Genomic DNA, 19,841 nt, shown 5'->3' on the forward strand with positions numbered 1-19,841 from the left:
TAAACCAGGCATATTAGGCTTAAAAATTAATGTGGATATTAAGAGTTCAGTGATAATTTTGACCAATAACAAGAAGTCCTCACAATAACAATTAAAGAGCAATAGGAATCCATTAGCCTAACTGTATATTTTAACTGACACAACACAAAGACTCGGATGAATATTAAGAAAAGTTTAAAGTTGGAGTTTTGCTTTTTATGTGGCAACCCTGTTCTTCAGGCTAAAATCTGTTTGGTGCCAGTGATACAAAATTTAGCACAGTTCTTTAGACTTGTTCTCAAATCCTACTTGTCTGTTAATGTACTACTATTTGGCTACAATTTTCCCTAGTTTATCCCTTAAGGGATTATTCAAAGTTCATTTTGTAAGCTAAGTTTTCTTGTTGTGGTAACCATGGTAAGTACTGGAGAAAAAGTTTTGGTAATTTGGATTGATGAGGTTCAGTAAAGAATTCAATTCTTTACTTGATAAAAGGCAGAGAAAAATTATGAGTTACTTTTAAAGAATCATGACAAGATGAATTTTTTACCAGCTGTCCAAGGAATCAACAAGAATTATACAGATCAGATATTGCTGTAAGAAGCTCCCAATACCAAACTTTATGCTCTAATATTTTTTCCTGTTTGATTTCCCACTCCCTAATTACAGATGTTAATGTCTCCATTACCCGATTCTCTTAAGCTTTTTTACCACAGCTGCCTTTCAGGAATTATTGGAACTCTTTGGTTGACATCCTCTCAACTGCAGTAAAAATTCAATTAATCCAGTATGCTCAGAAAGTTGGTGGTGCCAGATCATCAAATTTTCCAGACTTTTACATGTTATTCCTATGAATAACTGAACACACTTCAATTTAGATATTACACAGTATTACAATTTTTTTCCAGTGAAACCTGTATATTTCAAGGATGTGTAAGAAGCAGGGTTCTGGAGAATTTAAAAGGAGTACAGGACCAGTGATCCTGGTAAATTTCAACGGAGGAAGGAAGCATTATCTGGTGAAGCAGATTCTGAACGTTCAGAACTTTTGAATGGTAGTATAGCAGATTATCGAGGTTTCACTGTACCATGAGTCCTCCCTGCCCATAGGAAAATGCTTGAACAAAACCTTCCCTCCCTTACCATTCCAGAAGATTTTAAATCACAATGTTGTCTTGAGTTCTGTTTTATTGCTTGACAATTGCATACAATTTCATGCCTTGTAATCCAAGCATTGATTTTCCAATTCATTTAAAATTACTTTCTCACCACGGGATTAACCACTGCGTGGTTTCAGTGAGCAAAGCGCAATTGAGTAAGGCTGCTCATGAAAACATCTGACACAATGTGTGCTAATCCATTTTGCTTCTCTCCCTTGAATAGAAATAGCTTTGACCACTCAGTGTGCCAAGGAAGGTGAAACAGCCAGAGCTCAGTTACCGGAACACCAAGAAGATTGTAAGGACCTTCTGTCTGAGGATTTGTCAACAGGTATAACTGATGCAAACAAATCACCATTTGGCTTTATATTTATTCAAATACTAATCAATAGAATATAGAAAAGTACATCATAGTAGCACTTTGGCACATGATGTTGTGTCAACCTTTCAACTTTCTCCAAAATCAGTCTCACCCTTTCCTCCCTTCCAAATTTCTTACATCCATGTGCCTATCCAAGAGTTTCTTAAATACCCTAATGTATCTACCTCTGCCACCACCCATGGCAGTGCATTCCGTTCACTTACCACTCTGGGGGAGAAAAAAACTGCCCCTGACATTTTTCCTATGTTTACCTCCAATTACCTTAAAATTATGCCCTCTCATATTAACATTTGTACCCTAAGAAAAAGGTGCTGGCTGTCTAGTCTTACATATGCTTCTTATCATCTTATACGCCTCTATCAAGTTACCTCTCAACATCCTCCATTTCAAAGAGAAAAGCCATGGCTCGCTCAACCTTTTTCTATAAAATATGCTCTCTATTTCATGCGGTGTCCTGGTAAATACTCCCTGCAGCCTCTGTAAAGCTTCCACATTCATCCGATAATGAGGTGACCAGAACTGGACTTCATACTTCAAGTATAGTCCAACCAGAGCTTTATATATCTGCAACATTACTCTGTGGCTCCTGAACTTAATTCCCTGACTAATGAAGGCCAACATACCATACGCCTTAATCACTTATCAACTTACGCGGCAACTTTGAGGGATCTATGAATGTGGGTTGCAAGATCCCTCTGTTCCTCTACGCTCTAAGAATCCTGCTATTAGCCATGTACTCTGCCTTCAAGTGTGGCCTTTCAAAGTGTATCACTTCGTATTTCTCCAGATTGATCTCCATCTGCCACTTCTCAGCCCAGCTCTACATCCTATCAATGCATCATTGTAACCTATGACATCTTTCTATACTGTCCACAACATCACCAACCTTGGTGTCATCTGTAAACTTACTAACCCACCCTTCCACTTCTTCATCGAAGTTATTTATAAAAGTCACAAAGAGCAGGGGTCCAGAATAGATCCCTGTGCAACAGCATTGGTCACGGACCTCAAAGCCAAATGTTCTCCATCTACTACCAATCTCTGAATTCTGGGGGCAAGCCAGTTCTGAAACCACGCAGCCAGTTTCGCTGGATCCCATGCCTCCTGACTTTCTAAATGAGCAGATCACGTGGAACCTTGTTGAACACCTTATCCACTCCATTCACCACTCTACCTTCATCATTTTATTTTGTCATCTCCTCAAAGAAGTCATCTGTCTCATGAGGTTCAATCTGCCTTCACAAATCCATGTTGACTATCACTAATCAGACTATATTGCTCTAAATCCTGTTTCTAAGAACTTTCTCCAACAGTTAAGACCGTCTGTTGTAAAATTTCCAAGGTTATCACTATTACCTTTCTTGAACAAGGGAATAACATTTGTCACCATCCAATCTTCTGCTACTACTCCTATGGCCAGTGAGGACAAAAAGATCATCACCAAAGGCTCAGCAATCTCTTCACCCGCTTTTCCATAGTAACCTGGGGTTTATTTGTCCTAATATTTTTCAAAAATTCCAGCATATCCTCTTTCTTAACATGTTCCAGCACATATTAGTCTATTCTTTGCCTGTCTCACATTCGTCAAGGTACCTCTCAATGGTGAATGCTGAAGCAAAGTATTTATTAAGGATCCACTACTTCTTCCGACTCCAAGCACGTGCTTCCTCTTTTATCCCTGATCAATTCTACCTTCAATCTAGTCATCCTCTTGTTCATGCCTTGGGGTTTTCCTTAACTCTGCATGCAGTAGTCTTCTCATGTCTTCTTCTAGCTCTCATAAGTCTTCTTAAGCTACTCTCAGGCTACCTTATGGAGCAAATTGGCAAAGTATATTAAAAAAAAATGATTTAGTGATCATAGTACCAGCAGCAATTCAGTGATAGTGTAATGAATTAAAATAGATTGTATCATTACTATTCTGTCCATATGTGCTCAATCTGATTTGCGAGTAGAAAGCCATCTATAGAACCCCTGTCTGCACATTTAGTTTGTTGCTATTATCAACATAAAACAATATTTCTAATCTGTCCCCCTATTGCCATCAGGTGTCAATATGGTATTGAGAACACATAGGTGATTATAATTTCTCCTCATCCTTCAAATCTTTGCATTATTGATGTTTATACTAAGTATGTAGGTTCCATCCACACTGTGTAGACATGAAGATTGCAGATTTCACTTAAAAATATGCAGTCTACGTTGTTTAGTAGACATTGCATTTCTCAGAGGATGTTCTTGCTAGCATGCTCTTGGCTAACGTTCAGTCCCTGGACAACAAGCTGTGCGAACTGAGAGCCAGAACCTCCTACCAGCAGGAAACAAAGGAATGTAATGTTTTGTGCTTCGTGGAGACCTGGCTGACAGATGAGATACTGGATCATGCCATCAAGCCCTCCGGATTTCTCCCTGTTCCAGGTGGACAGGTCTAAAAACCTCTCTAGGAAGAGTAGAAGAGGTGGAGTATGTTTTGTGGTCATTAATGCTTGGTGCAACCCCAAGAACATGCATGCCCTCAAATCCTTTTGTTCCTCAGATCTGGAGTACCTGACGCTGCTGAGTAGACCTTTCTGGCTGCCTAGGAAGTTCACGGCTGTTATTATCACAGCTGTGTATATTCAGTCGCATGCTGATATTGACCTGGCTCTGAAGAAACTGTGCGAGACCATTAGCACCCTGGAGACTACACACCCAGAATCTGCCTTCATCGTCACCGGTGACTTTAATAGAGTGTCACTGACTAAGGTCTCTCCGAAGTTTTGTCAACACATTCAGGTGAGCACACAGGGAGATATACACAACCACTGCTACTCTCCCTTACACAATGCTTACAAAGCGCTCCTTCTCTCTCCCCCCCCCCCCCCCCCAATTTGGAAAATCAGTTCATTCCTCCATCTTGCTGCTGCCAAAGTACAGGGAGAAGGTGAAACGAGGCGGCCATAGTTAAAACTGTCCACTGTTGGTCCGACCAATTGGCCTCCATGCTACAGGACTGCTTTGATGACATCAACTGGAATGTCTTCCATGATGAGGTTGTCTCTGAGTTCACGGATGAGGTCACGAATTTCACCTGGAAGTGCATCGGGTATGTTGACCCCCAGGAATCGGTCGGGGTCTATCCAAACCCGAAACCCTGGATCAACAGTTCCGTGCAAGCAGCTCTTACTGCGTGACACAGAACCTATGTTGCCGGTAATCAGCAGGAGCACAAGAAATGCAGCTACAATCTGCGCAAAGTCAAGGTGGTGAAACAACAATACAGGGACTAGATTCAGACTCAACTCTCCACCAACAATGCACACAGCTTGTGGCAAGATCTGCACACTAAGACTTCAAAGCTAAACCCAGCAATATAGTCTGATTAGCATCAGTCAAGATGGCTTTGTGAGGGTGGATTGAGCCTCATGAGCCTAACGACTTTGAGGAGATGACTTCCTGTCAGATTGCTGGCAGGTGGTAAGAGTGGGCTCCCTCACCTCTGCCTCTCTGACTCTCAACACAGGTGCCCCTCAAGGCTGTGTACTAAGCCCCTTCCTTTACTCTCTGTATACCCATGACTGTCGCCACCTCCTCCTCCAGTCTGCAAATTAATTTGCTTACAACACTACGATGATTGGCCTAATTTCAAGTAATAATGAGGCAGCCTACAGAGGAGAAGTCATCACCTTGACACAATCTTAGTGACATTGAGGGAGAGGTTGTTTTCTTGACACCACTAAGGAGCTGGTTGTGAACTACAGGAGGAATGGAGACAGGCTAGCCCCTATTGACATCAATGGATCTGGAGTTGAGAGGGTGTACAGCTTCAAGTTCCTCAGCATAAATATCATGGAGGATCTCACGTGGTCTGTACATACTGGCCCTGTGGTGAAAAGGGCACAACAGCACCTCTTTCACCTCAAACAGTTAAAGTTTGGTGAACATTCTATAGGGGCACGATTCAGAGCATCCTGACTGGCTGCATTACTGCCTGGTATAGGAACTGTGCTTCCCTCAAATGCAGGACTCCGCAGAGAGTGGTGCTGACAGCCCAGCGCATCTGTAAATGTGAACTTCCCACTATTCGGGATATTTCTAGGACAGGTGTGTAGAAAGGGTCACCCTAACCACTAACTGTTCCAGCTGCTATCATCCAGGAAATGACACTGCAACATAAAACCCAGGACCAACAAGCTCCAGGACAGCTTCTTCCAACTGGCCATCAGATTGCTTAATTCATGCTGACACAACTGTATTTCTATGTTACATTGACTGCCCTGTTGTACATACTATTTATTATAAATTGCATATTTAGATGGAGACGTAACGTAAAGATTTTTACTCCTCATGTATGTGAAGAATGTAAGAAGTAAAGTCAATTCAATTGCTGTAAAGTTTCCTTATGCGGATCTTACTCTGTCAGTTAAGGATCCATCAAACTAGGTAGGACCAAGACATTAAATATGAGATTCTGCAGATGCTGTAAATCCAGAGCAATGCACACAAAATGTAGGTGGAACTCAGCAGGTCAGGCAAATCTATGGAAATGAACAAACAGTTGACTTCTTGGGTGGAGGCCTTTCTTCAGGATTGGAAAGGAAGGGGAAAGAAGCTAGAATAGTAAGGTGGGGGAGAGGAAGGAGGATTAACTAGAAGGTGATAAGTGAAACCAAGTGGTTAGGAAAGGGAAAGGGCTGAAGAAAGGATCTGATATGAGAGAAAGGGAAGAAGGACAGGCACCATGGGGAGCTGATAGGTAGCTGAGGAAAAGTGGTACAAGGCCAGAGTGGGGAATAGAAGAAGAGGGAAGTTGGAGGGAGAAAAAGTACTGAAAGGAGAAACTGATATCCATGCCTTCAGGTTTGCTGGCTAGCTAGATGGAATATGAGGTGTTGCTCCTCGACCCTGAGAGTGGCCTCATCATAGCAAAAGAGGAGGCCATGTTGGAACGGTATTGGTCACTGGGAAATTCCACTTCTGGTGGATGGAGTGGATATACACAAAAAAGCAGTCCCCAATTTATGCTAGGTCTCACCAATGTAAAGGAGGCTGTATCAGGAACACCAGTTACAATAAATGATCCCAGAGGTGTTGTTTCACCTGGAAGAGCTGTTTGGGACCTTGAATGGAGGTGAGGGAGGAGGTGAATGGGTAAGTGTAGCATTTCTCTCACTTGCAGGGATATGAGCTGGGACAGCGATTAGTGGAGAGAGATGAATGGACAAGGGAACTGTGGAGGGAACGATTGCTGTGAAAGTGGGGAGGAGGTAAAGATGTGTTTGGTAGTAGGATACCATTGAAGCTGGCAGATTCACTTTTCCATTTTCTGCTCATTGATAGGAATAATGCAGTGGGTCACCCCAGTTTATCCAGAGAATAACTGAGCCAAGTGGATCAAATAGTTTCTGGATTGAATTGCTTTATTGTTGTTACCAAGGTACAATGATAAAGCAATCCTTTGGGGCATTGCAATTGCCCTTGACAGGTATTTCTGTTCCAAATAGAACTGTGAATCTGATTGGTATTCAGAAACACACAACTGTCACAACTGTGATCCTCAAGAACCACTTTTGGTGAATATAACTTCATCAGCTGTGAGATCTCTAATGGGCGAAGAGCCAAACATGCTCTCTGGAAACAGTTGAATTTCAAAATAGATCATATGAATGAAGTAGTAAAGGCCACAAGGTGCTAATGATAGAATATCTCCAGTTTATGCCTTTGCATGTGAGCACAAAAATAAGAAAAACATGAAATGGTTGTTTGCCATTGACCATTGCTGTTGATGGGCTTAAGTAATTTGATCACTCAAGTCGAGTATGATGTTCTACTAAGGGGTTATCTGCTGGTGTGTCTTCAGCTGGTTCTAGAGTCTGATCTGGGATCCATGTATTCTGAGGCGCTATACAACCTCACAATGCTGCCCATTTCACAATTTGCTGATTGCCACAGGACTTAATCCGGAATGTCACAGTGGATTCCCTTCATGGAGAATGCCTATGCATGACTTTGTTTAATGTGGGGAGGCTGATACACATACGGTCCTTGACTGATTGGGGTCAGGGTCCAGTGGCATGGAATGCAAGACGGCTAAGCTTCCTTCACTGATGCAGCCTTCCTCCACTGTGGTGGCTTCACTGGCATGGTGATGTGTCATCACTTTCCACTAGATCCACCGTTGAAGTCTTGGTTGGGTCACTCTTTGTTTGGAATCTCCCTCTTGAACTTACCACCATGGGTGACCCTACCAGGAGCTAAGCACCAGATGGCTAAATGCCAGGCAGCATCACTCTCAGGATCTCAGGAGCTCAAAAGCTTCTGCACCACAAGGTGCTGGTCCTTAGATTCTTAGCTTAGACTTGAGCAACAAGGTATCAGGATGGACTCCTTATCTATTACGTGTTAGCTGGTCCCCATCAATTATGTACAGTATTCGAGAAATACAGCAAGGATGCAGGCTGTTCAGTCCAACCAGTCAATGTCAACCAAGGTGCCCACTCAGCTGGTCCCAATTTCTGTATTCAGCCAACTTCTATTTTCTGACTTCCACCCTTTGTGGTTTTTATAAATAACCTGGATGAGGAAGTGGAGGGATGGGTTAGTAAATTTGCTGATGGCACAAAGGTTGGGGCTGTTGTGGGTAATGTGGAGCGCTATCAGAGGTTACAGCGGGACATTGATAGGTTGCAAGACTGGGCTGAGAAGTGGCAGATGGAGTTCAACCCAGATAAGTGTGAGGTGATTCATTTTGGTAGGTCAAATATGATGGCAGAATATAGTAGTGATGGCAAGGCTCTTGGCAGTGTAGAGGATCAGATGGATCTTGGGGTCAGAGTCCATAGGACACTCAAAGCTACAGCGCAGGTTCAGATTCAGTTTATTGTCATTTAGAAACCACAAATGCAATGCAGTTTAAAAATGAGACAGCATTCCCCCAGAATGATATCACAAAAGCATATGACTAAACAGACTACACCAGAAAATCCACGTAACATTTGGCAATTCCCAATCCAGAGTCCGGAGAGGCTGCTGCATATTAATATCACGCTACCGTCTAGCGCATTCCCCGGAAAGGAGCTCCAAGTCCACCAGACGAAAACGACTAAAAACTAAAGCTACGAGACCGGCACAAAACCACATAATTACAACATATAGTTACAACAGTGCAAACAATAGCATAATTGATAAAAAAAACAGACTATGGGCACAGTAAAAATAGTCCCAAGATGTTAAAGGACTTTAAGTTCAAAAGAAATCACCACAGTTTCCACAAGTCCCCAGGGTCCCGACAGACTCGCCATCCCACGCCAGTGGCAGAAGGGAGTACCCCCACTATGGACTTCAAAGCGCCACCCGACTCAGCCTCGCAGACGCAGCACACAATGGAAGCTCCGTTGAAACCAGCCTCGCAGACGAACCACACACCGAAAGCGACCTGAGTCTGTCAAAAGGACTTCGAGTCTGTCAAACCTCCGAGCCGACGACCTTCCCCTCCAGCACAGCTTCTCCGAGCACCATCCTCTGCCGAGCGTATTAAGATGGCCCCGCCATTGGCAAAGTAACCCCGAGGACTGGGGGCCTGTTCTTCCCAGCAGAGTCCCGGACCTCACAGCAGCAGCAGCAACGAAGAAGGCCTTCCTGGAATTTCCCAATGTTTCTCCATGCTTCCATGTCCGTTTTCAATCGATTATGATTGCGCACAGCACCCCACTTCACAAGTAACAGATAATCAGTTCCAGAGTGGCCGCTGCAAGCTGCGTCGCGCCGCCATCTTGGATCACTCGCCATCTTGGTTGACTCTGTGGTTAAGAAAGCATACGGTACATTGGCCTTCATTAATCGTGGGATAGAGTTTAGGAGCCGAGAGGTAATGTTGCAGCTATATAGGACCCTGGTCAGACCCCACTTGGAGTATTGTGCTCATTTCTGGTTGCCTCACTGTAGGAAGGATGTGGAAACCATAGAAAGGATGCCGAGGAGATTTGCGGGGATGTTGCCTGGATTGGGGAGCATGCCTTATGAGAATATGTTGAGTGAACTCAGCCTTCTTTCCTTGGAGCGATGGAAGATGAGAGACGTGATAGATGTGTATAAGATGATGAGAGGCATTGATCATGTGGATAGTCAGAGGCTTTTTCCCAGGGCTGAAATGGCTAGCATGAGAGGGCACATTTTTAAGGTGCTTGGAAGTAGGTACAGAGGAGATGTCGGGTATGTTTTTTACGCAGAGAGTGATGAATGTGTGGAAGGGGCTGCTGGCGATAGTAGTGGAGATGGATATGATTGGGTCTTTTAAGAGACCACTGGACAGGTACACGGATCTTAGAGAAATAGAGGCCTATAGGTAGCCCTAGATAATTTCTAAGGTAAGGACATGTTTGGCACAGCTTTGTGGGCCGAAGGGCCTGTATTGTGCTGTATATTTTCTATGTTTTTATGTTTCTCTCCAAGTCCCACTCCTCCATGTACCAATCTAGGTGCTTCTTTAATGATATTATTGTATTGGCTTCCATCACTTCCACTGGCACCTTATTCCATATACTCACAACCCTTTGCATGAGGAAGTTACCCCTTGGGTCCTTTTTAAATATTTCTCCATTCACCCTAACTCTATTCCCTCTAATTTTTGAATTCCCCATCCTGTGGGAAGGACTGTTACCATCCACCTCATCTGTGCTCTCGTAATTTTGAACACTTCTGTAAGGTCACCCCTCCTAGTTCCAAGGACGTTATTCTAGCCTGGCTAATGTTTCCTTATAATTCAGGCCCTCTAGTCCTGGCAACATTCTCATAAGTCTTCTGCATTCCTTCCAGTTTAAAAATGTGCACTTTTTAGCAGGGAAAGGAAACTAGTGCTTCGTTTACAGTGTGCATACTTTAGTTTCCTACTTTGAGAGCTTAATTTTGATTCTGTAAAGTGCTTTTGACATCTCAATGGCATGATTGAAGTTATCTCATTTTTTCAGAATGAAAGACATTAGTAGTGCATTGTTAGTAACAAACATTGCTGGGCTTGATATCACCTCATCACTCATAGAAATGTTGACCTGTTTAACACACTAATGTCTGATTATTAATATCACATTAATATCTGCCCTGCATCACGTTTGCATTACAGCCCGATCTAGAAACTCTAATAATCTTGAACAGAAAAGCCGACAAATAAAAAGGTTAGTGGATACAGTCCAGTCCTTCACAGGTGAAGTTCTGCCCATTATTGAGCACATATATGAGGAGCACTGTTGCAGGAAAGCAGCATCCATCATTAACGACCCCTGCCATCCAGGCTGTGCTCTCTTCTCGTTGTTGCCATCTGGAAGGAAGGTCCCACATCACTAGGTTCAGGAACAGTTATTACCCTCCAGCCATCAGGTTTTTGAACTAGAGTAGATGACTGTACTCACCCCAACACTGAACTGATTCCACAACCTATGGACTCACTTTGAAAGACTCATAATCTCAATATTGTTTATTTATGTATATATTATTAGTTTGTTTTTCTTTATGTATTTGCATAATTTGTTGTCTTTTGCACATCGATTATTTATCCATCTTTGTGTGTAGTTTTTCATTAACTCTATTGTGTTTCTTTGTATTTACTGTGAGTGCTCACGAGAAAATGAATCTCCGCGTAGTATAGTGTATGATGACATATATGTATTTCGATAATAAATTTACTTTGAATGTGCATTCCTTTTAAAGAGAAAAATAGCTTATAAATTAATAATTTACATTTCCCTCTCCTTTCTTTGCATTTATTGTAGGAAAATTAAATCATGAACACCGGAATTGATTAAACAAAATCATTGTTATTATATCAAGAAATTTTGTACAAAGTAAAATATTAATTTTGTTTAAACAATATCTTGAGTACATTTTTTTTACTTTATAGTGATAACAGAGTCTAAGGATATGAAAAGTCAAGGAAAATCTGTGAAGAAGAAAATGTATGGTCCAAAAAAAGTAAGTATTATAAGGTTCATCACTCTTCCCAGAATATGGCAGTATCAGCTCAATGGTATAATTATTTTTCAAAAGAGTATTAAGCTGCGTATGAGCTCCAGATTTTAGGCATATATTTTTCTTGCCTTTCCACTTTCAGTGATGTTATTCAACAAGAAAATAACTGCTGTAAAATTTAGTGTGTGCGGTCTGTTGATCATGGCGTGCACCAAAGACATGATGATGCAATTTTAAGCATCACTTTCATGTCAACTTGAGTGCAATCAGGAACTTTGCTATCAAGAAGGAAGTACTGCTACATCTTCCTGTTCACTAACATTGAAGCACAGCACATGTTGAGGAGGATATTTGTAGAAATCCTGCCAATGCTTTTGTTTCTATTACTTGCATCTTTTCTTCTCCATCTGGTTATCCTTTTCATTCTATTAATATTTTTACATTTAATCTTCTATTTCGTTTCTTGTTTACTTTTTGTGGCTGCAGACCAAATCTTGCATGGTACTGTTCCTGCGGAACACTTGATCAGTGATCAGTGGTACTGAATAAATAACTTATTGTATTGCTCTTTAGTCCTTTGCATTGACTGGATGTTGCTTTTCAAATCTTACAACCATGAACTTGCTTCAGAAGTATATCATTAACTGAAAATCACTTTGGGTTCTCTGAGGCCATGCAAGGCTCAAACTAATCCAAGTCTTTTTAGTTTCTACATTCTCCTTTGTCTATGAAGTACTGTAGATATTTATAAAGGATGGACTCAGGTACTGCATGAATTTGGATGTTTCCTTTAACTTCTGAGAGTTACAGTGGCAGGCAAATCCTCTAATCCCTTCAAAGTCAAGAAGTTTTAAATTGTTCAGTGTGTCCGCAATTTAAAAGGAAACTGCAGCCTTTAGCCAGTCACAGTTTTATCTTCTGCTTTTGTCAGCAATGCTCTTATTAATGTGATGCACACAGAGTCAGCTTTGGCATAATCATGAATATCTTGTGAAAATGCAGCAGAAGCACAAACAGCTATTACTGAAAGGGGTATCTATGGAGATATAAGTTAAGATGAACAAAGCTTTTATAATGATGGAATCGAATGGAAATAAACAACTTCAAATAATATTTTATGAATTTCAGCACTACATGGGTTCTGTTGCAAGAGGCCTTTTGATGTTTAGTCTTGTATATATTAAAGAATAATCTTTGTTTAAATATACTTCCCATCTGTTAGACTTATTTAAAGAATAGATGCACAGGTGGGTCTGAAGAATTTTTTCAGGCTATACTTCCTTGCCAATTTTTTGGTCCCAGAGGCAGTGAGTTTCAGCTCAATGAAACAGGCTTCTTTTTTATATATAAATGACCACTGGTTTAAGCTCTTACAGGGAGGACTCTGCAGGCAATTTACTTTAGTTAAACTCTCTCCTGCCCATTTTTAAGATCCAACTATGTTGGGGATTTTTAAGCAAGCGTTAACAGCAGGTACATTGATTGAAGTTTAGCGCTGCCACATTATTCAACAGCAATTTGCATTTATAGCAAATTGCAAAGCGTCTCAAGTGTTCCACAGGAACAGAACTATGAAAGATCTGGCCTGCAGCCACCTAAGTAACAGAGTAAATGCCCAACAGCTTGGCTAAAGCTGGATGTGTTAAGAATTCCAGAAATGGAAATATTTAGAAGATAAACCAATGATCCCACTCCTACACCCCAGAGTTGATGGTATGGGTAGTTGTATTCATCAGTGATTTAATTTGAGCTTGATCAAAGGGCAAAAATGTACTAGAATCATTAGCACTCTAGAAGAGTGAGTTTCTTTCCCACCTTCTGTATTGGATAATGATCAACCCTACAAAATTTCTTGCTTTCAGTCTCAATGTCTAACATGGTGACCACACCTTAACTAAGTTGACTCCCTAAAGTAGGGGTTACCAACTAGGAGTCCATGGACCCCTCGGTTCATGGGAGGGGTCCATGGCATAAAAAAGGGTGGGATCTGCTTCCTTAAAGGAAAAGGAACAGAACCACGAAGCATTAAATATTAACTGGTAATTGGCTTATTATTATCAAATTCATCAGGATACAGTGAAAAACTTTGTGTGCCATCTGGACAGAAACATTTTATTCATAATTACATTGAGTTAGTACAGCACGAAAGAAAACAATGCAGAATATAGTGTTACAGTTACAGAGAAAGTGCAGTGAGCTAGTCAGATGAATTGCAAGAGGTAGATCGAGAGATCATCCCTCAGTGTATCTCTTGGTGTATAAGAGGTGTGTTTAAGAGTCTGATAACAGCTAGGAAGAAACTGTCATTGAGCCCAGTGCTACAAGTTCTCAAGCTTTTGTATCATCTGCCTTTTTGGGAGAAGGGAAGAGGAAAGAATGACCAGACAGGGAGGGATCTTGATTGCACTGGTTGCTTTCCCAAGGCAACAAGAAATGTACAGTCAATGGAAGGTACACTGGTTTGTGTGATGGATTGCGCAATGATCACAATTCTTTTCAGTTTCTTGTCATCTTGGCAGAGCAACTGCCATACCAAACTGATGTATCTGTATAGTATACTTTCTATGGTCCATTTGTAAAATCTGGTGGAAGTCACCTAGGAAATGCCAAATCTCTTTCACCTTCTGACAAGCTTTTTTGGCCATGTTGTCAATGTGGTTGGACCAGGACAAGTTGTTAGTGATATTCACGCCAAAGATCCTCAGTCATCTCCACCTTAGCAGCATTGATACAGGGGAATTTGAGAAATGCTGTGATTTTGGAAGTTTTAACTTTTGACTAAACTAACTTCTAACTAAATTTTGATAGTATACCTAAGAATAATCCATTTGATTTGTAATGTTTCTTCTTCATCAACATCTGGATCAGAGCCATAAATAATTAATCAGTTCATAATTGTAGTTTAACACATGAACTGGCAGTGGTTTATTGAAACTTGATATAGTATTCTAGAGTAATTCCTTATGAAAAGCACTAACATGAAATTGGCAAGAGCCTCAAACCAAGTTGGATTTGTGTCATTCTTTATTGACGTTTGGATGACCTTTTATGGGTTCTGTAGTTAATAGATCTAAATCTAGTAGCATAACTTTACTCCATTCTCCCTCATCTGCCAACAGTTCACAGTTCTACTGATTGGATCAGAACGAACCAAAGCAGATAAACAGGAGTCAACTCTTAAACCCAAGACCAATAAAAAAAATTCAGCTTTCATTATAAATAAACTGTTATTCATTTTAAAGGTGTAATGATGAAAGGAGAAAAGGGGCTGTGGATTGTTACGCAGTTGTATCGAGTAGTCTATGTACATTCCTGGTTATACAAGCTAGTTGGAATCAATAAATCAGGGCAATGTCAATAAGGCATTGTGTTCTCCAAAGCAAGTTCTAAAATGATTTTTTTTTTTGAAGGTTGGAAAGCCAGATGAAGGTAGAAAGCAATCCCCTTGTCTGTCCTAGAAAGAAATGAGCTGTTGGTTCTCAGCTCTTTATGTGATGATAGTGCTGTGATGTATTGCACAATAAGTTTGCAGGTTGATCTGTGAGAAAGCAGCCCCTAGAGGCATTGCTTCAAGTTCAGTAGAGCATTTGTCCAAGCTGATAGTGCATCTACAGCAGATTCTCATCAGCAGACAAAGGGGCTGACAAATGAGGATAGTGTATCAGACTTAGTTTCACCTTGTGAGGCATCACCACTGCATTGCTGGTGTGTAACATGCATTTTGTGGGCATCTGGCAGTGTCTGGATTTGAGAGAGTACAGTGCCTCTTAACATTCACTGCTACCTCACAACTCATACAATATGGAAACAGGCCCTTTAGTCCACCATGTATATGCCAACCTTGCCCATCTACACAAATCCCATTTGCCCACACTCTGCTATTACTCTTCTATGCATTCCATATTCAAGTGCCTGTTTAAATTAAGAGTGACATTGACTGTATCTGATTCTACACCTCCTCTTGTAGCAAGTTCCAGCTATCAACCACTCTCTGTATTTTTTTAAAAAACTTGCCCCTCAAATAACCTTTAAAACTTGTCAACTTAAACTAACATACACAAAATGCTGGAGGAACTCAGCAGGCCAGGTGGCATCTATGGGATAGAGTAAACAGTCAATGTTTCGGGCCGATACCCTTCCATCAGACTGGAAAGGAAGGGGAGAAGTCAGAGTGAGAAGGTGAGGGGGGAGAGGAAGAAGTACAAGGTGGCAAGTGATAGGTAAAACTGAGGGATGGGGTAAAGTAAAGAGCTGGGAAGTCGATTGGTGAAAGAGATAAAGAGGGCTGGAGGAGGGAAGATCTGATACAAGATAGAATTTTTATTGAAGAAAGGGAAGAAAGAGGAACACCAGAGGGAGGTGATGAGCAGGTAAGGAGAAAAGGTGAGACAGGGAAATAGGAATGGGGAATGGTGAAGGTGGTCAATTACCAGAAGTTCAAGAAATCAATGTTCATGCCATCAGGTTGGAGGCTGCCCAGACAGAATATAAGGTGTTGTTCCTGCAACCTGGGTGTGGCCTCATCATGACAATAGAGGAGGCCATGGACTGACATGTCAGAATGGGAAGAAGTAAAATTGAAATGGGTGGCTACAGGAAGATCCCACTTATTTTGGTGAATGGAGCATAGGTGCTCAGTGAAGCAGTCTCCCAATCTACGTCGAGTCTCACCGATACACAGGAGGCCACACTTGGAGCACTGAATACAGTAGATGACCCTAACAGACTCCCAGGCGAAGTGTTGCCTCACCTGAAAGGACTGTTTGCGGCACTGAATGGTAGTGACGGAGAAGGTGTAGGGGCAGGAGTAGCACTTATTCCACTTACAAGGATAAGTACCAGGAGGGAGATCAGTGGAGAGTGACGAATGGACAAGGGAGTCATGTAGGGAGTGATCCCTGTAGAAAATGTGGGGGAGGGAAAGATGTGCTTGGTGGAGGAATCCTGTTGGAGATGGTGAGAATTAAGGAGAATTATGCACTGGACACGGAGGCTAGTGAGGTGATAGGTTAAGGACAAGAGGAACCCTATCCCTGGTGTGGTGGTGGGAGGATGGAGCGAGAGCAGACATGCGGCTAAGGGCAGCATTGATGGTAGAGTTTCTCTGACATTTTGTGTTTGCTGCTTTGGATAGCCAGCATCTACAGATTTTCTGGTGTTTGTGTCTCAACTTAAGCCTGTGCTTTCATATTTTTGATATTCTTCCCATGGGAAATAATTTCTGGCTCCCTACCTTTCTCTGCCTCTTATAACACTATATGCTTCCATCAGATCACCCCTTAGCTTTGTTCGCTCCAGGAAAACAAGCCCAACCTATCCAAAGTCTCCCCTTAACTAAAGTCTTCCAACTTGACCAATCTCCTGATGAATCTCCTTTGCAGTTTCTGTATTATAATGACTAGAACTGCACTATTCCTAAGTATGATGACTAGAGCTGCACGTAATGATGCTTCAATTGTTGTGTAACCTGGATTTTGCAAAATTGTAACAAAGCCTGCCAACATTTATATTCTTCACCTCAAACTATGAATGTAGACTTACCATTTGTCCACTTCACCACCCAATCTAATTGTATTGCCACTCTCAATGAACTATGAACACAACCCCCAAAGTCTCTCAGTTCATCAACATCCGGTAGCATCTGGACATTGACTGTGTATGTCCTACCCATATTACGCTTCTGAAAATACATCGCCTCACATGTTGTAGTTGAATTCAATGCTCTGCCCATATTTCCATCTGATCTATATCCTGCTATAACCTTAGAAAAGATTCCTTGTTATTCACAACCAGCGTTCTCTCTATTTGCTTTACAGTTGTACGGACCAACATTATCTGAAAAGGAAATTTTTACATGGCCGGAAAACTGCGTACCACTTTATGCATGCTATGAATATTTAGAATGAAAACTGAAAAATCACATACTTTTGATTTTATTTATTGAAGGAATGATATAATGAAATACAGTGCAACAAAGAAAATCTTTCACGTTTTGTAAAATTTTTCTAGCTGTGTCCAATTCCAATTTGGCAGCAACAAAGGCTATGTGCATGGGAGCATTTCAGTTACTGTGTGGCTACACACCCATGCAGCTTAGAGGGAATAGTGTTCATTACATGACTGACTTTCTGATTATTTTTCGTACATACATCTCACAAAGAACAACAGTCTCAGTACTGCCTAATGCAGTACACATCAGAAAAGTATCCTTCTACCATCACCCACTTGTTTTCTATCACCAAGTCAATTTTGGATTCTTTTAGCTAAATCACCTTGAACCCACTTGCCTTAACTTCTGGACCAGCCTACCATGCAAGTCCTTGTCAAATGCCTTACTAAATTCAGTTTATGCAATGTTCATTCATCTTGGGTACCTCTTCAAAAAGCTCAATTGGTTGGGCAGAAAGCCTTCCCAAATGTATTTAACTGCTATGGCCTAGAATTTTTTACAATAATTTCTCTTATCACTGACATAAGGCTCACTGGCCGTAATTTTGTAATTGATCCTTTCTGTCCTCCAAGTAAAGAATCAACATTAGCTGTCCTCCAGTATTCTGGTAACTCACCTGTGGCTGATGAAGATGCAAGAATCTCTGTCAGGCTTTTCAGCTATATTCTTCCTTAATTCTCATTGCATCCATCCCTGGGCTTTTATCAACCCTTAAGCATTCCATGACATCTAAACATCCTTCTCCTTAATATTGATGTACTCCACATTATTGATGTAACCCTCCCTGAACTCGCTGCCTTTCATGTACCTGTCCTTGGTGATTACAGATATTAAGTGTTCATCTAGGACATGGCCCACATCCTGCTCAGAATTGTACCATGTTACTTCTGAATACGGTACTCTTGAACACTTGCTTTTTCTGTCTGGTGTCAGCCTCCATGTTGCAATTATGTCTCTTGCAGGTGTAGTGAATTGCCTTCAATCCAGTGTAATGTAATATTATTTAGTAGCGTTCTTTGCGATGCCCTTATTTCATCAATTTTAGTTGCTCATGTCACCAGTACTTCTCCAAGTTTCAGTACAGCTGAAAACACTCTTCCAGTGTGCTTAATCCATATGCAATTGGTTTGTAAAGGTAAAATCTTTAAATGCTTTTATAGTGTAGGTGGTATAAACAAACTATGCATCAAGCTTATTGGATATGTTTCTTAATGGCTCCATCTCTGGTCAATAATTGCCTTATTATTGTGAAACATCCCTAAATTGTTTTCGTTATTCAAAGCACCATGTACTTCAATCACACAAATCCCATCTGATCAGCTGAGCAGACATTTTCAACTACCTCTGGCTTTTGCGCATATCAGCTTTTCTCTAAACCTGAAGGTTAGTTTCGGGTCTCAAAATAGAATCTTGAGCTTGAGTCTGTCTGCTGAGGGAATGCTGCAGTATCTGAGGTGAGGTCTTTAGGATGAGATATTAGACCTATGTTTTCCAATAAGGTTTGAAAGTCACATGGCACCATTAAAATAAGGAGCAGAATATTTTAATGTGTAACTACAAGAATATCTGGCATTTCTATAGAAAGGTGGATACTAGAAGTTCAAGACAACAACTGAGAAAGCCGTAAATGCTGAGCAGCCCAGACAAGAAGTATGGTCATAGAAGCAGTTAATGTTTCAAGCCAGTGACTTAATCAGAAGCATTCATGAAACTCCACTGGCTTCTTTATTTACTACATTTTTGTAGCACCTTTAGCAGTGAACTGTCTCAAGGAGCCTTTCAAAGTTGAGAGAGTCAGCCACATTAAGACAGATTGCAAAAAGCTGAAGAAGAGAGGGATGTTTTAAACAGCATCTTGTGGAAAGAAATGATGAAAGCAGCATTCAAGATTACCCCCTTAGCTACAGAAAGCAGCTGACAATGATAACGGGTTAGAATTGGAATGTAAAACCCCTGTTTTGTGGACTATACAATATTGGGAGGGCTGAAGAATGGGAAGAGTTCATAGCTTTCCAAAAGCATGAAACATTGGAGGGTTTTGTAAACAAAGATGCGAATTAGTGTTAGTTTGATCTGTATCTGATAGTCCACAATGAACATTGATAAGATTTGGTTCACCGATTGGAGACCAAACATGAGTTTATCAGAGTGCTCAAGTTCGAAGGCAACACTAGTATGGTGTCAGTAGTAGGATGGAAGCGGAGTAGCCAATGTGAATTGTAAAACACTCCTCTATTTGACAGGGCTACAGATGATACTGTCAGTCCCCTCAATCTATTGACTTCTCGCACTCTCTGACTGGCCCTCCAGCATCCTGTTTTGAGGGAGGTTAAATGGACTAGAAAAGCAGCCATAATAAAGTTGTAAAAAAATCTGATGAATGCACATTTATCAAAACAATGTTAACATTTCTGATGGTGAATGTTCTTGA

At 41.2% G+C, this 19,841-nt stretch overlaps 1 protein-coding gene across 3 annotated transcripts in view; it reads left to right on the top strand.

Moving 5' to 3' along the window:
* The window catches only part of slc4a1ap (solute carrier family 4 member 1 adaptor protein), a 153,245-nt gene that overhangs the window by 129,070 nt on the left and 4,334 nt on the right, over positions 1-19,841 (top strand). For 2 of the 3 annotated variants that reach the window (XM_059982807.1, XM_059982808.1), the window contains exons 13-14: positions 1,363-1,470; positions 11,393-11,463. In XM_059982807.1, coding sequence (XP_059838790.1) covers positions 1,363-1,470; positions 11,393-11,463 — 179 coding nt within the window. The remainder of the gene's footprint in view (positions 1-1,362; positions 1,471-11,392; positions 11,464-19,841) is intronic. The other variant, XM_059982809.1, reaches the window with a different exon arrangement.

The sequence above is a fragment of the Hypanus sabinus genome, chromosome 10, assembly GCF_030144855.1.
Source record: "Hypanus sabinus isolate sHypSab1 chromosome 10, sHypSab1.hap1, whole genome shotgun sequence".
NCBI classification, from domain to species: domain Eukaryota; kingdom Metazoa; phylum Chordata; class Chondrichthyes; order Myliobatiformes; family Dasyatidae; genus Hypanus; species Hypanus sabinus.